Source organism: Pseudophryne corroboree, chromosome 6 (assembly GCF_028390025.1).
Source record: "Pseudophryne corroboree isolate aPseCor3 chromosome 6, aPseCor3.hap2, whole genome shotgun sequence".
Taxonomy (NCBI): Eukaryota; Metazoa; Chordata; class Amphibia; order Anura; family Myobatrachidae; genus Pseudophryne; species Pseudophryne corroboree.
The window spans coordinates 437,675,655-437,691,430 of record NC_086449.1 but is presented as its reverse complement, the minus strand read 5'-3'; the positions used below and the strand labels follow the sequence as shown (position 1 = coordinate 437,691,430).

Genomic DNA, 15,776 nt, shown 5'->3' with positions numbered 1-15,776 from the left:
GGAACGGGGTATTATTCCACACTGTTGTGGTACCGAAGCCGGACGGCTCGGTGAGACCGATTCTAAATCTAAAATCTTTGAACACTTACATACAGAGGTTCAAATTCAAGATTGAGTCACTCAGAGCAGTGATTGCGAACCTGGAAGAAGAGGACTACATGATGTCTCGGGACATCAAGGATGCTTACCTTCATGTCCCAATTTACCCTTCTCACCAAGGGTACCTCAGGTTTATGGTACAGAACTGTCACTATCAGTTTCAGACGCTGCCGTATGGATGGTCCACGGCACCCCGGGTCTTTACCAAGGTAATGGCCGAAATGATGATACTCCTTCGAAGGAAGGGAATTTTAGTTATCCCTTACTTGGATGATTCCCTGATAAGGGTAAGATCCAGGGAACAGTTGGAGGTCGGTGTAGCACTATCTCAGGTAGTGTTGCGGCAGCACGATTGGATTCTCAATATTCCAAAATCGCAGCTGATTCCGACGACTCGTCTTCTGTTCTTAGGGATGATCCTGGACACAGTTCAGAAAAAGGTGTTTCTCCCGGAGGAGAAAGTCAGGGAGTTATCCGAGCTAGTCGGGAACCTCCTATAACCGAGCCAAGTCTCAGTACATCAATGAGATGGTTCTGGGAAAAATGGTGGCTTCCAATGAAGCAATCCCATGCGGCAGATTCCACGCAAGAACTTTCCAGTGGGACCTGCTGGACAAATGGTCTGGGTCGCATCTTCAGATGCATCAGCGGATAACCCTGTCACCAAGCACAAGGGTGTCTCTCCTGTGGTGGTTGCAGAGTGCTCATCTTCTAGAGGGCCGCACATTCAGGACTGGGTCCTGGTGACCACGGATGCCAGCCTGCGAGGCTGGGGAGCAGTCACACAGGGAAGGAATTTCCAGAGCTTATGGTCAAGCCTGGAGACATCACTTCACATAAATATCCTGAAGCTATGGGCCATTTACAATGCTCTAAGCTCAGCAAGACCTCTGCTTCAAGGTCACCCGGAGTTGATCCATTCGGACAACATCACGACAGTCACCCACGTAAACAGACAGGGTGACACAAGAAGCAGAAGGGCAATGGCAGAAGCTGCAAGGATTCTTCGCTGGGCGGAAAATCATGTGATAGCACTGTCAGCAGTATTCATTCCGGGAGTGGACAACTGGGAAGCAGACTTCCTCAGCAGACACGACCTCCACCCGGGAGAGTGGGGACTTCACCCAGAAGTCTTCCACATGTTTATAAAACTCGACAAGTATTGCGCCAGGTCAAGGGACCCTCAGGCAATAGCTGTAGACGCTCTGGTAACACAGTGGGTGTACCAGTCAGTGTATGTGTTCCCTCCTCTGCCTCTCATAACCAAGGTACTGAGAATTATAAGATGGAGAGGAGTAAGCACTATATTCGTGGCTCCGGATTGGCCAAGAAGGACTTGGTAACCGGAACTTCAAGAGATGTTCACGGAGGATCCGTGGCCTCTACCTCTAAGAAGGGACCTGCTCCAGCAAGGACCCTGTCTGTTCCAAGACTTACCGCGGCTGCGTTTAACGGCAGGGCGGTTGAACGCCGGATCCTGAAGGAAAAAGGCATTCCAGATGAAGTCATCCCTATCCTGATCAAAGCCAGGAAAGATATAACCGCAAAACATTATCACCGCATTTGGCGAAAATATGTTGCGTGGTGCGAGGCCAGTAAGGCCCCGACGGAGGAATTTTCAACTAGGTCGATTCCTACATTTCCTGCAAACAGGAGTGTCTATGGGCCTGAAATGGGGGTCCATTAAGGTTCAAATTTCGGCCCTGTCAATTTTCTTCGAAAAAGAACTAGCTTCAGTCCCTGAAGTTCAGACGTTTGTGAAAGGGGTACTGTATATACAGCCTCCTTTTGTGCCTCCAGTGGCACCTTGGGATCTAAATGTAGTTTTTGGGTTCCAAAAGTCACATTGGTTTGAACCACTTAAATATGTGGAGTTAAAATATCTCACATGGAAAGTGGTCATGCTGTTGGCCCTGGCCTGGGCCAGGTGCGTGTCAGAATTGGCGGCTTTATCCTTTAAAAGCCCTCATCTGATTTTCCATTCGGACAGGGCGGAATTGAGGACTTGTCCTCCGTTTCTCCCTAAGGTGGTTTTCAGCGTTTCACCTGAATCAACCTATTGTGGTGCCTGTGGCTACTAGCGACTTGGAGGACTCCAAGTTGCTAGACGTTGTCAGAGCCCTGGAAATATAGGTTTCCAGGACGGCTGGAGTCAGAAAATCTGACTCGTTGTTTATTCTGTATGCACCCAACAAGCTGGGTGCTCCTGCTTCTAAGCAGACTATTGCTCGTTGGATTTGTAGTACAATTCAGCTTGCACATTCTGTGGCAGGCCTGCCACAGCCAAAATCTGTAAAAGCCCATTCCACAAGGAAGGTGGGCTCATCTTGGGCGGCTGCCCGAGGGGTCTCGGCTTTACAACTTTGCCGAGCAGCTACTTGGTCAGGAGCAAATACGTTTGTAAAATTCTACAAATTTGATACCCTGGCTGAGGAGGACCTGGAGTTCTCTCATTTGGTGCTGCAGAGTCATCCGCACTCTCCCGCCCGTTTGGGAGCTTTGGTATAATCCCCATGGTCCTTACGGAGTCCCCAGCATCCACTTAGGACGTTAGAGAAAATAAGAATTTACTTACCGATAATTCTATTTCTCGTAGTCCGTAGTGGATGCTGGGCGCCCATCCCAAGTGCGGATTGTCTGCAATACTGGTACATAGTTATTGTTACCAAAAAATCGGGTTATTGCTGTAGTGAGCCATCTTTTCTAGAGGCTCCTCTGTTATCATGCTGTTAACTGGGTTTAGATCACAAGTTATATGGTGTGATTGGTGTGGCTGGTATGAGTCTTACCCGGGATTCAAAATCCTTCCTTATTGTGTACGCTCGTCCGGGCACAGTATCCTAACTGAGGCTTGGAGGAGGGTCATGGGGGGAGGAGCCAGTGCACACCAGGTAGTTCTAAAGCTTTACTTTTGTGCCCAGTCTCCTGCGGAGCCGCTATTCCCCATGGTCCTTACGGAGTCCCCAGCATCCACTACGGACTACGAGAAATAGAATTATCGGTAAGTAAATTCTTATTTTTTACCTTATGTCCCTGCACAGCAGAAGAAATCGCCTCACTATCAGATGCAGTCCTTTCGGCCCTATAAATTAAAAAAAGGACGTGGGTCCTCCTTCCTTGTTGCGAGGGGGAAAGGACGGGGAAAAAGGTCACAGGCTGTGGCAAGTTCCCAGGAGCAGAAGTCCTCTCCGGCTTCTTCCAAATCCACCGCATGACGCTGGGGCTCTTCTGCGGGAGTCCGCTCCAGTGGGGGCACGTCTCAAACTCTTCAGTCAGGTCTGGGTGCACTCGGACCTGGATCCTTGGATAGTAGACATAGTAACCCAGGGGTACAAGTTAGAGTTTCAAGACGTGCCGCCTCACCGATTTTTCAAATCGGTTTTGCCAGATTCTATTCCGGAAAGGGAGATGGTAAGCGCTGCGATACTAATGTTGTGTCAAAATCAAGCGATTGTCACGGTACCCCCGTCTCAACAGGGGAAAGGTTTTTATTCAAGCCTGTTTGTGGTCCCAAAGCCGGATGGCTCAGTCAGACTGATTCTAAACCAATTTCTTTCTAAAAAAAAATTCAAGTTCAAGATGGAGTCTCTACGAGCAGTAATCTCCAGTCTGGAGGAGGGGGATTTTATGGTGTCGGTCAACATAAAAGATGCCTACTTACATATATCCTCCACATCAGGCTTACCTGAGATTTGCTGTGCAGGATTGTCATTACCAATTTCAGACATTGCCGTTTGGTCTGTCCACGGGTCCGATGATTTTCACCAAAGTAATGGCGGAAATTATGGTTCTCCTGCGCAAGCAGGGAATCACAATTATCCCATACTTGGACGATCTCCTCATAAAGGCGAGGTCCAAGGAGCAATTGTTGAAGAATGTTGCCCTTTCACTGATGATTCTGCAACAACACGGTTGGCTCCTAAATTTGCCAAAATCACAGTTGGATCCGACGACACGGCTGTCGTTCCTGGGAATGATTCTGGATACAGAATTGCAGAGAGTTTTTCTTCCAGTGGAAAAAGCTCTGGAAATACAGAACATGGTAAAACAGATTCTGAAACCGGCAAAGGTGTCAGTTCTTCACTGCCCTCGGTTGCTGGGGAAGATGGTGGCGGCCTACGAGGCCATTCCGTATGGCAGGTTCCATGCGAGGGTGTTTCAGTGGAACCTGCTGGACCAGTGGTCCGGGTCTCACCTGGACATGCACCGGAAAATAATTCTCTCTCCCCGGACCAGAATTTCCCTTCTGTGGTGGCTACACAGTTCTCACCTTCTGGAGGGACGCAGGTTCGGGATTCAGGATTGGATCCTGGTGACCACAGATGCAAGCCAACGAGGCTGGGGAGCAGTCACACAGGGAAGAAATTTTCAGGGAAAGTGGTCAAGCCAGGAAGCTTGTCTACACATAAACATTCTGGAATTAAGAGCCATCTACAACGGCATACTGCAAGCAGAACATCTTCGGGGTCTGCCGGTCTTGATTCAGTCAGAAAACGTGACAGCAGTGGCGTACATAAACCGCCAAGGTGGAACAAGGAGCAGGGCGGCGATGGCCGAGGCCACGAAGATTCTTCGCTGGGCGGAAAGACATGCCAGCGTTCTGTCAGCGGTCTTCATTCCAGGAGTGGACAACTGGGAAGCAGACTTCCTCAGCAGACACGATCTCCATCCAGGAGAGTGGGGTCTTCATCAAGAGGTCTTTGCAGAAGTGACAAGTCGTTGGGGAGTTCCTCAAGTGGACATGATGGCCTCCCGCCTCAACAAGAAACTTCAAAGATATTGTTCCAGGTCAAGGGACCCTCAAGCGATAGCGGTGGACGCCCTAGTGATACCGTGGGTGTTTCAGTCGGTCTATGTGCTCCCTCCACTTTCACTCATTCAAAGGTGATAAAAATTATAAGAAGAACAAGGGTTCAGGCAATCCTCATTGTTCCGGATTGGCCAAAATGGGCCTGGTATCCAGATCTTCAGGAGTTGCTCATAGAAGATCCCTGGCCTCTTCCTCTTCGGGAGGACCTGTTACAACAGGGGCCATGCGTGTATCAGGACTTACCGCGGCTGCGTTTGACGGCGTGGCGGTTGAACGCCAAATCCTAGCCCAAAAGGGTATTCCCAGTGAAGTCATTCCTACTCTTCTTCAGGCTAGAAAAGAAGTAACGGCAAAGCATTACCACCGTATTTGGAGGAAATGTGTGTCTTGGTGTGAATCCAAGAAGGCTCCTACTGAAGAATTTCACCTGGGGCGTTTGCTCCATTTCCTACAAGCAGGTGTGGATGCGGGCCTAAAGTTAGGCTCTATTAAAGTACAGATTTCGGCCTTGTCGATCTTTTTTCAAAAAGAATTGGCCTCCCTTCCAGAAGTTCAGACCTTCGTAAAAGGCGTGCTGCACATCCAACCTCCCTTTGTGCCCCCAGTGGCACCATGGTACCTTAATGTAGTGTTGCAGTTCTTGCAATCACATTGATTTGAACCATTGCGCAAGGTTGAGTTAAAATTCCTTTCTTGGAAAGTGGTCATGTTGTTGGCCTTGGCGTCTGCAAGGCGAGTGTCTGAGTTGGCGCTATGTCTCACAAAAGCCCCTATTTGATTTTCCATGCTGATAGAGAGGAGTTGAGAACTCGTCAGCAATTTCTGCCAAAAGTGGTTTCATCATTTCATGTTAACCAGCCAATTGTGGTGCCAGTGGCTACTGACGCCTTGGCGGAGTCAAAGTCTGTCGATGTGGTCAGAGCTTTAAATATCTATGTCGCCAGAACGGCGCAGATTAGGAAAACAGAGGCTCTGTTTGTCCTGTGGGCTCCCAACAAGATTGGGGCTCCTGCTTCTAAGCAGACTATTGCGCGCTGGATTTGTAATATGATTCAGCAGGCTCATTCTATGGCAGGATTGCCGTTACCGTAATCGGTGAAAGCCCATTCTACCAGAAAGGTGGGCTCATCCTGGGTGGCTGCCCGGGGAGTCTCGGCGTTACAACTTTGCCGAGCTGCTACTTGGTCGGGTTCAAACACCTTTGCAAAGTTTTACAAGTTTGATACCCTGGCTGAGGAGGACCTCTTGTTTGGTCAATCGGTGCTGCAGAGTCATCCGCACTCTACCGCCCGTTTGGGAGCTTTGATATAAACCCCATGGTTCTTGAAGCATCCCCAGCATCCTCTAGGACGTATGAGAAAATAGGATTTTAATACCTACCAGTAAATCCTTTTCTCTTAGTCCGTAGAGGATGCTGGGCGCCCGACCCAGTGCGGGCTGTATCTGCAGTTTGGTTATAGTTACGCTCATGTTGTGTTGAGTTCAGTCAGTCTGTGACTGTTGTTGGTCATGCCGTTGCATGCGTTGTTGTTGAATGCCATGTTGTACGGCGTGTTTGAGGTGTGAACTGGTATGTATCTCACCTTAGTTTAAAATAAATAAATCCTTTTTCCTCGAAATGTCCGTCTCCCTGGGCACAGTTCCTATAACTGGAGTCTGGAGGAGGGGCATAGAGGGAGGAGCCAGTTCACACCCATTCAAAGTCTTATAGTGTGCCCATGTCTCCTGCGGATCCCGTCTATACCCCATGGTTCTTGAAGCATCCCCAGCATCCTCTACGGACTAAGAGAAAAGGATTTACCGGTAGGTATTAAAATCCTATTATGTGTGTGATTTTGTTGTCAGCACACTCAACTATGTTAAAAACAAAGTATTTAATAAGAATATTTCATTCATTCAGATCTAGGATGTGTTATTTTAGTGTTCCCTTTATTTTTTGAGCAGTGTATATGTATATATATATATATATATATATATATATATATATATATATATATATATATATATATATACACACATACACACACACACACACACACACACACAAGAACCGTCACCGTCACAAGAACCGTCACAATAGCAGATGCAGAAGACTAGTTTCTTGACCACTTAATTTTTTTTTTTTTTTTTTTAGTGTGATGACCCCTTGTAAGTTAGTCAGAAACCACGGGAGGCGGTCGTTAGGTCGACAAGCATTAGGTTGACATACATTGGGTCAACCACTGTAGGTCGACATGGTCGCTAGGTCGATACGCAAAAAGGCCGACATGAGTTTTTCACACATTTTTAATACTTAATGATCCACGTGGACTACAATTGGGAACGGTAACCTGTGCAGAGCGCTGCAGAAGCGGGGCGAGGCACCTTGCACGAAGCATGGCGAGCGAAGCGAGCCATACGAGGGGACACGGTGCACTAACTGGGGTTCCCCATCACTTTCCGAAGAAAACGACACCAAAAACAATAAAGAAAACTCATGTCGACCTAATGACCATGTCGACCTAATGCATGTCAACCTTCAGTGGTCGACCCAATGTATGTCGACCTAATGCATGTCGATCTAATGAACCACACCCGAAACCACTATTACTTTATTTTTATTTACCTTCATGTGAAGATGGTGGCTATTTTAGTGTCATGGCATATGACATTTTTCACTGTTATGGACATTTGGAGTAAAGGCTCAGAAAAGACAGTTCAGAAAAGTCCTAAAATGCTGGGATAAAATCCATTATTTTCAGCACATTTCATGCTACATTTCTTGTAATTTACTGTAACTATTTCCCTACCTCACTTCCTTATGACTGAAATTTAAGCCCAAAGTTATTTGTCAGATTTCTAAAAAGCCTATTTTTGGATTTTGGATTGTATTTCAGTGGGAATGAATACAATTTTAGAGCTGTAATTTATTTTTATTTATTTATTTTTTGGGGGGAAGGGGGGGGGGATAGCTACATACTCAAAGATTTGCCAAATAAATTTTGAGTTATATATCTTGTGTAATGTTTGTATTAGAGCACTTTGAATTTGCTTGTTTTTCACCTAAATTGACCTCTATTTTCTCTGATAGGGAACATGATACAAATTTTAAATAAACAGCATACACAGTACTCTATGAGGGGTACCTGTAAAAAAAAAAACTGGAGTTTGATATTTCCATGTGCTTAGTGTTGCTTTGTTCCACATGGAATAGTAAACTCCAAATTTTTTTTAGAGTTGTCCCAACAGTTTTTACAATTGGATCCAGGAGCCAACAACATTGGAGAAGCTGGAGAAGAACCGTCTGCTGCCAAGGTGTCCTGTGGAGTGCCTGTCTGGAAAGAAGCCATCAGGGAGAAGTCCGAAGATTTTGCTGACTACAGAGGAGCATAGAGAGAGAGTGGCAGGAGAGACCATCTAATGGAAAATCCCCCTTGCAGTTGCTCCAACAAAACACAGGACCCGGCAGTGGAGACCGAGGGTGCAAGCATTGCGAATGACCGCCGCTGTCCCGGGAAGTGGTCCCCCACTGGAAGACGGGGCAACAGGGCAAGCTGAAAGAGGGAGTGAAGACCAAAGCATCACCGGAGTGAAGACCCCGGCAGCACCCTGCAGTGGACCAGAGACTCCCCGGTGATTAGAGGACTTCGCAGGTGGATACCAGCAGAGAGCTCAGCATTCTGAGCAGAGCTGAAGACTGGAGGAGCCGGAGGTGGCAGAAGTGCTGCAGCAAGAGGTGAGCAGACTAAACCTTCCACTGTGCACTCTGCCCCTGTTACAGGTTGCTCTACTGTGTGGCATAGTTTGGAATTTTTTTAATTGTATTTTTATTTATTTTTCTGCTGCGGGGTACACTGGGCTCCACAAGGATAGACATAGGGGTGTAGAGTAGGATCTTGATCCGAAGCACCAACAGGCTCAAAAGCTTTGACCTTCTTCCCAAGATGCATAGCTCCGCCTCCTATATCACCCCGCCTCCGTGCACAGGAGCTCAGTTTGTAGTTGGTTCTTGCAGTGCAAGCATGTGACAGGAAGAGCTGCTCACAGCAGCTCTAGAAAGCTTTTTCTGAGGAAAAAAAGACTACAAGGGCTGCAGCAGAGGCACAGATTGTGCTGGATGTCAGTAGACATTGCCTGCTGCAGCTCCATCTCTCCCCCAGCGGCGCTGTACACTCCAGTACCCTGGTTGCCGGGTACATACAGCAGGAGGCTCCGGTTTTCTTTCAAGTTAGTCACACACGGTTGGGGCTCTCTGGGATCGCGTGGCCGCACTTCGGGAGGATGTAAGTGGGCACTTTATCGCAATCCGGTGCGGTCAGTGGGAGGCGGGCCGCGCACGCTGGCGGTGGACACTGTGGCAGTACAGGCGATCCCACTAGATCACCAGGGCAAGGGTGCAGGTCAGGTTTTCTCTATAAACCTTTTTTTACAAGTAGCCCGCAGTACCCGGTGGTTTTGCCAGCAGAGGGGATAAGGCTTAGAGCTGGAGTCCCTCCCCCAGCCCCAGGGCGCCATTTCCCGCAAATGTTCCCGCCCTGGAGCTGCATATCTGTCTCTCCCTCACTCCCTGGCAGTGTCTGCGGCACCATTATCCCTCAGCTCACTGTTCCTGGGAATGCTTGGGCAAATCCTCCAATGTAAAGCCGCCTGGTTGTCAGTGCTGTGACTTTACAAGACACTTAAGTATTCTACCTGCCTTTTTTAGTCAGTGTTAAGAAAGAGTGCACTTAGTCAGGGTTTCCTAGTACAATTACCCTGTGATATACATCCAGTTCTTACTGTGTACTGTTATATCTATTGTTATATAGCTGTGTAAGCTAGTCCAGTGCAGTATTATTGTTAGTAATAACCTCTGCATTGTACAGACTGTGACTATTTGTGTGTGCATTTGATAGCTGAGTGGTGTCCATTTCGTGTCTTTCACTCAACCTGCTATCCCTATATTCTATAACCTGAGGGGGCTTGGTGCGTCAGGTTTTATCTAATATAGGATTTTCACAAAGATATACTGTATTACGTATTTTTCTCTGTGATTTAGTCACCATATCTCTCCTTTATCTCTGCTGGTGCTGACTACACTGCACAGGGGTTTGGGCTAGAGGTATTGTGCTGCTGACAAATTGTACTGTGTTACCTGATACTGCAAGTTATATCATGTTTGCTTCTGAGGGTAACAGTTCTGGGGCTGAACACACTGCCGGTGTTGCTGAAGCCGCAGATACCTATGAGGAGAATATAGCAGCTTTGGGCTCTGGTTCTGGGGGCTCCTTGCCCCCCAGTGGGACGGTGGCATTGGGGGCAAATAATGACCCGCCATGGGCCACTTTTTGCACGCTTCTGCATACGCTAGTTCATAAACTAACACCCCCAATGCCGGTGCAACCGTTTGTGGTAACTGCAGCTAACCCGCCGTGGGCGGATGATTTATCTGCTCAAAGAAGTTGAACCAGTCCCTGACTACTAAAAAGTATGACCGGCGCTCGCCTACGTCTAAGTGGTCCTCTAAGCGAGCGCTTGTCTCCTCACAATCCACTGCTGTCACTGACACCTCGTCGGATGAAGACGGCACTTACACTGACCCCACAGGTTCTGACTCAGATACAGCTGATGGGAGGGTGGTTCACATATGGATGTTCCTGATCTTTTGGAGGCTATTAAGTTAATTTTACAGATTACGGATGATCCCGAGCCATCCGTTCCTCCTAAGAAACCAGATAGGTTCAAGCGTCAGAAGGTGATTAAACAAGTTTTACCTCACACTGACCACCTAATTGATATACGTCAGGAACCCTGGGAAAACCCGGGTACGAAGTTTGTGCCTCAAAAGAAGATGCTGGCTCGCTATCCCCTCGCACCGGAGCTAAGAATTGGGAAACGCCTCCTCCAGTGGACTCACATGTGGCTAGGATGGTGGTTTCCTCAGCTCTACCGGTCACCACCGTCACGTCTCTAAAAGAGCCTACGGATAAACGTGTGGAGGGTTGTCTGAAAGCGATTTACACCCTCACGGGTGCTGCACAAAGGCCCACTATTGCAGCTACTTGGGCTGCAGAGGCCATTGAAGCATGGGCCTTGGAGTTAGATGCTGAAATCTCCACTGACGATGCTAGGCAATGCTTGTCTTATATTGTCACAGCTTCTCGTTGTATTAAAGAGGCGGCTTCTGATGCCGGTATCCTGGCAGCCAAGGCCTCTACTACGTCAGTCCTGGCTCACCGGATATTGTGGCTGAGATCCTGGTCTGTGGCTCTGGACTCTAGAAAAACCCTGGAGGTACTCCCTTTTAAGGGAGATATTCTGTTTGGGGAGGATTTAAATAAGATTGTGGCTGACTTGGCTACTGCCAAAACTCCCTGTCTGCCAAGTACTGCTCCTTCTGTGTCGAAGGCTAAAGGTACTTCCTTTCGCCCCTTTCGTCCTTCAGGTAAAGCAAAAGGTCAGGCGTACAACAAGCAGGCCTGCACTTCCAAACCTGGTGAGCCTAAGCCCAAAAGAGCCTGGGCGGCCCGTCAGCCAGCTTCCAAGACAGATAAGCCTGCCGCATGACGGGGCGGGCCTCCCTCTGGGGGATCCCAGGGTGGGGGGCCGGCTTCTAGGGTATACCCAGGAATGGTTGAAGACCACTTCAGATGCCTGGGTACGGGAAGTCGTCACTCGAGGTTATGCCATAGCCTTCAAAAACCGACCCCCTCATCGATTTTGCCAGACAGATGTCCCGTTGGACAAAACAAAGGCAAACACTCTACATTCGGTGGTACAGACCCTCCTGGATACAGGAGTCGTAGTACAGGTGCCTCTTGCGCAGAGGGGCCGGGGGTAATATTCTCCGCTGTTTCTAGTCCCGAAACCGAATGGGTCCTCCCGGCCCATTCTCAACCTCAAGGCATTGAACAGGTTTGTGAAGGTTTCCAAGTCTCGGATGGAAACCCTTCGCTCTATAGTTCTGGCCTTGGAACCTGGGGACTTCATGGTCTCCCTGGATATGCAGGATGCTTACCTGCATATTCCTATAGGAGTGTCTCATCAGCAATACCTGAGATTTGCGATTGGCAACTGCCATTACCAGTTTCGGGCGTTACCTTTTGGTTTAACAACGGCTCCGCAAGTCTTTACAAAAGTCATGGCGGTGATGACGGTGGTGGGTCAAGGGGTCAGGATACTGCCGTATTTGGACGACTTGTTAATCCTGGCAAATTCCCCAGAACTTCTCCTGCGTCATCTAGATGTGATGGTCTGGTTTCTGCAAGCCCACGGGTGGCTCATCAACTGGAAGAAGTCATCCCTTATCCCTGCTCAGAGCATGGTACATCTGGGAGCACTATTGGACACTCACAACCAGCGGTTGTTCCTGTCTCAGGAGAAAGTCCTGAAACTTCAGGACAGGATTCGTTGCTTCCTATCTCGTCCGCAAGTGTCGATACATTCGGCGATGCAGGTGCTGGGCCTCATGGTGTCAGCATTCAACATGGTGGAGTACGCTCAATTTCGTTCTCGCCCTCTCCAGAGGCTGATTCTAGCCAAATGGGACGGCCTGCCTCACCGGATCAGGTCTCAAATGATCTCATTGACTCCGGAGGTCCGTCTGTCGCTGCTCTGGTGGCTCCGGGACCAGCAACTGTGCAGGGGCCGTCTGTTCTGGATATCCGACTGGGTCCTGTTGACGACAGATGCCAGTCTAAGAGGTTGGGGCGCGGTGCTGGAGCAACACTCCCTTCAGGGGCGGTGGACCAAGGAGGAGTCCCTCCTCTCGATCAATATTCTGGAGTTGCGGGCGGTCTTCAATGCCTTGAACCTAGCCCAGCATTTAATTCAGAACTGTCCTGTACAAGTACAGTCGGACAACGCCACCACAGTGGCTTACATAAATCATCAAGGCGGCACTCGAAGCCGCCTAGCAATGAAGGAAGTCTCACGGATTCTACAGTGGGCAGAATGCCATCTACCAGCCATATCGGCAATATTCATTCCGGGAGTCCTGAATTGGGAAGCGGACTTTCTCAGTCATCAGGACGTGCATGCCGGCGAGTGGGGCCTCCATCCAGAAGTGTTTCCACTCCTAGTGGAAAGGTGGGGCCTTCCAGACGTAGATCTGATGGCGTCTCGACACAATCACAAGGTGCCGGTCTTCGGAGCAAGGACAAGGGATCCTCAAGCAGCATTTGTGGATGCGCTGGCGGTACCGTGGAGGTTTCGGCTGCTGTACATGTTCCCTCCGGTGTCACTCCTGCCCAGGGTAATTCGGAAGTTCAAGCAAGAAAAAGGAATTCTGCTTCTCATAGCTCCAGCGTGGCCCAGACGGCACTGGTTCTCAGACCTGCAAGGCCTATCGTCAGAGCTTCCAATTTTACTTCCACAACGCCCAGACCTCCTCGTTCAGGGCCCCTGTGTCTACCAGGACCTAGCCCGGCTGTCTTTGACGGTGTGGCTCTTGAAGCTTCCGTCTTAAGGGCTAAAGGGTTTTCTGAGACGGTCATTCAAACTATGTTGCGGGCCCGAAAAACCGACTTCTGCTCGGATTTACTATAGTGTCTGGCATTCTTACTTTGTTTGGTGCGCATCTAACGATTATGATGCTTCCAAGTTTAGTATAGCCAAGTTGTTAGCTTTTCTTCAGCAGGGCCTGGACTTAGGCCTGCGTCTGGCCTCCCTCAAGGTTCAAATATCTGCCTCGTCGGTGTGGTTTCAGAGAAAAATTGCGACCTTACCTGATGTGCATACCTTTACTCAGGGCGTGTTGCGTATCCAACCTCCCTATGTCCCGCCTGTGGCTCCTTGGGACTTGTCGGTGGTTTTGGGGGTGTTACAAGTCTCCGTTTGAACCTCTTGGTTCAGTTGACCTTAAGTGGCTTTCCCTTAAGGTGGTGTTTCTGCTGGCTATTGCTTCAGCTAGAAGAGTGTCGGATTTGGGTGCCTTGTCCTGTAGTTCCCCATATCTGATATTTCACCGTGACCGGGCTGTTCCTAGGACTCTTCCTGGCTATCTACCTAAGGTGGTTTCTTCGTTCCACCTTAATCAGGAGATTGTAGTTCCGGCACTTGTTTCTCCTGATCTGTCTCCCAAAGAGCGGTCTTTGGATGTGGTACGGGCTCTCCGTATCTATGTGAAGAGAACTGCTCCTATTAGGAAATCTGATTCTCTTTTTGTTGTGTTTGGGTTTCTCAAACGGAGCTGGCCTGCTCACAAGCAAACTCTGGCCAGATGGATTAGAATGGTGATTGCACATGCTTATGTGAAGGCTGGTCTCTCTGCTCCTGATCACATTAAGGCCCATTCTACTCGGTCTGTTGGACCTTCTTGGGCGGCCCAACGTGGTGCGACCCTTGAACAATTGTGCAAGGCGGCTACGTGGTCCTCTGTGAACACTTTCATAAGGTTCTATGCCTTCGATACTGCCGCTTCCCAAGATGCTTCCTTTGGACGCAGGGTTCTTGTGCCCGCTACAGTGCGTCCCCTCCCATTAGGAACTGCTTTAGGACATCCCCTATGTCTATTCTTGTGGAGCCCAGTGTACCCCGCAGCAGAAAATTAGTTTTATGGTAAGAACTTACCTTTGTTAAAACTCTTTCTGCGAGGTACACTGGGCTCCACAAGGCGCCCACCCTGATGGCATTAGCCGCTGACACTTCTCCTGTCGGGAGAGTGTGGTGTTTGTGGCAACTGGCAGTTGTCGTCTCTTTACTTGCTACTGCATTGGGCTGGTTAACAAAACTGAGCTCCTGTGCACGGAGGCGGGGTGATATAGGAGGCGGCGCTATGCATCTTGGGAAGAAGGTCAAAGCTTTTGAGCCTGTTGGTGCTTTGGATCAAGATCTTTCTCTACACCCCTATGTCTATCCTTGTGGAGCCCAGTGTACCTCGCAGAAAGAGTTTTAACAAAGGTAAGTTCTTACCATAAAACTCGTTTTTGGCGGGGGGGGGGGGGGGGGGGGACGACGACTTTAAATTACTGCCTTGCCCCGGGTGCTGAAAATCTTAGTGTGGATGCTGCAGTAGCACATTTAAAGTCAGAATCAGCTTTATTGGACAGGTGCACTCACATACATTAAGAATTTTTTGCGGTACAGTGCATCACTAAGCAGAAACATGAAGGGGGAATACATACTGTAGCATAAGAAGGGGGAAAAACGTAGCATACATTACACGTATGAGTTCCTACTGCACATTGCAACAGTACTATAGACTCGACATATTATACATGTTAGACTTTTTATATATTGTTCAGCTGGTGGACAGCTAGTGGGAAGAAGCTTTTAATGAATCTGGTCGACTTCACGGGAATGGACCTGTATCGTCTGCCTGATGGAAGCGGTTCAAACAGTTTGTGACATGGGTGCTGCATATCTGCCATGATTTTCTCCGCTCGCTTCCTGACCCTTGACTGGTATAATCCCTGGACGGGAGGGAGGTCATCCCCAACAATCTTTTCAGCTGTCCTCACCACCCTTTGTAGCCTCTGTCTGTCACTCTCATTTGCAGCTCCATACCAGACTGCGATCGAGGAACATAGGATCGATTCTACGATCGCTGTGTAAAAGATGATCAGCAGCTTCTGCGGCATGTTGAATTTCCTGAGTTGCCTCAGAAAGAAAATCCGCTGCTGGGCCTTCTTTACAACAGTGCTTATGTTGAGTCCCCACTTGAGATCTCGGGAAATTTTTGACCCTGGGAATTTGAAGGAGTCAACCCATGAAACCACGCTCTTGGCTATTACGAGTGGTTGCATGGCATTGGGTTTCCTTCTGGAGTCCACCACCATCTCAACTGTTTTGAGGGAATTTAGGTCAAGGTTGTTCCTGCTGCACCACTGCGTTAGCTGTTCCACTTCGCTTCTGTATGCAGATTCGTCTTTGTCTTTGATTAAGCCGATGACTGTGGTGTCATCTGCAA

The 15,776-nt window shown here is 48.8% G+C and overlaps 1 protein-coding gene across 1 annotated transcript in view; it reads left to right on the top strand.

Moving 5' to 3' along the window:
• Nucleotides 1–8,610, top strand: part of REDIC1 (regulator of DNA class I crossover intermediates 1) — a 362,880-nt gene extending 354,270 nt beyond the window's left edge. The window contains exon 6 of the mRNA XM_063927089.1: nucleotides 8,124–8,610. Within this exon, the coding sequence (XP_063783159.1) occupies nucleotides 8,124–8,309 (186 nt within the window). The 3' untranslated portion in view covers nucleotides 8,310–8,610. The remainder of the gene's footprint in view (nucleotides 1–8,123) is intronic.
• Nucleotides 8,611–15,776: the final 7,166 nt, after the last annotated feature.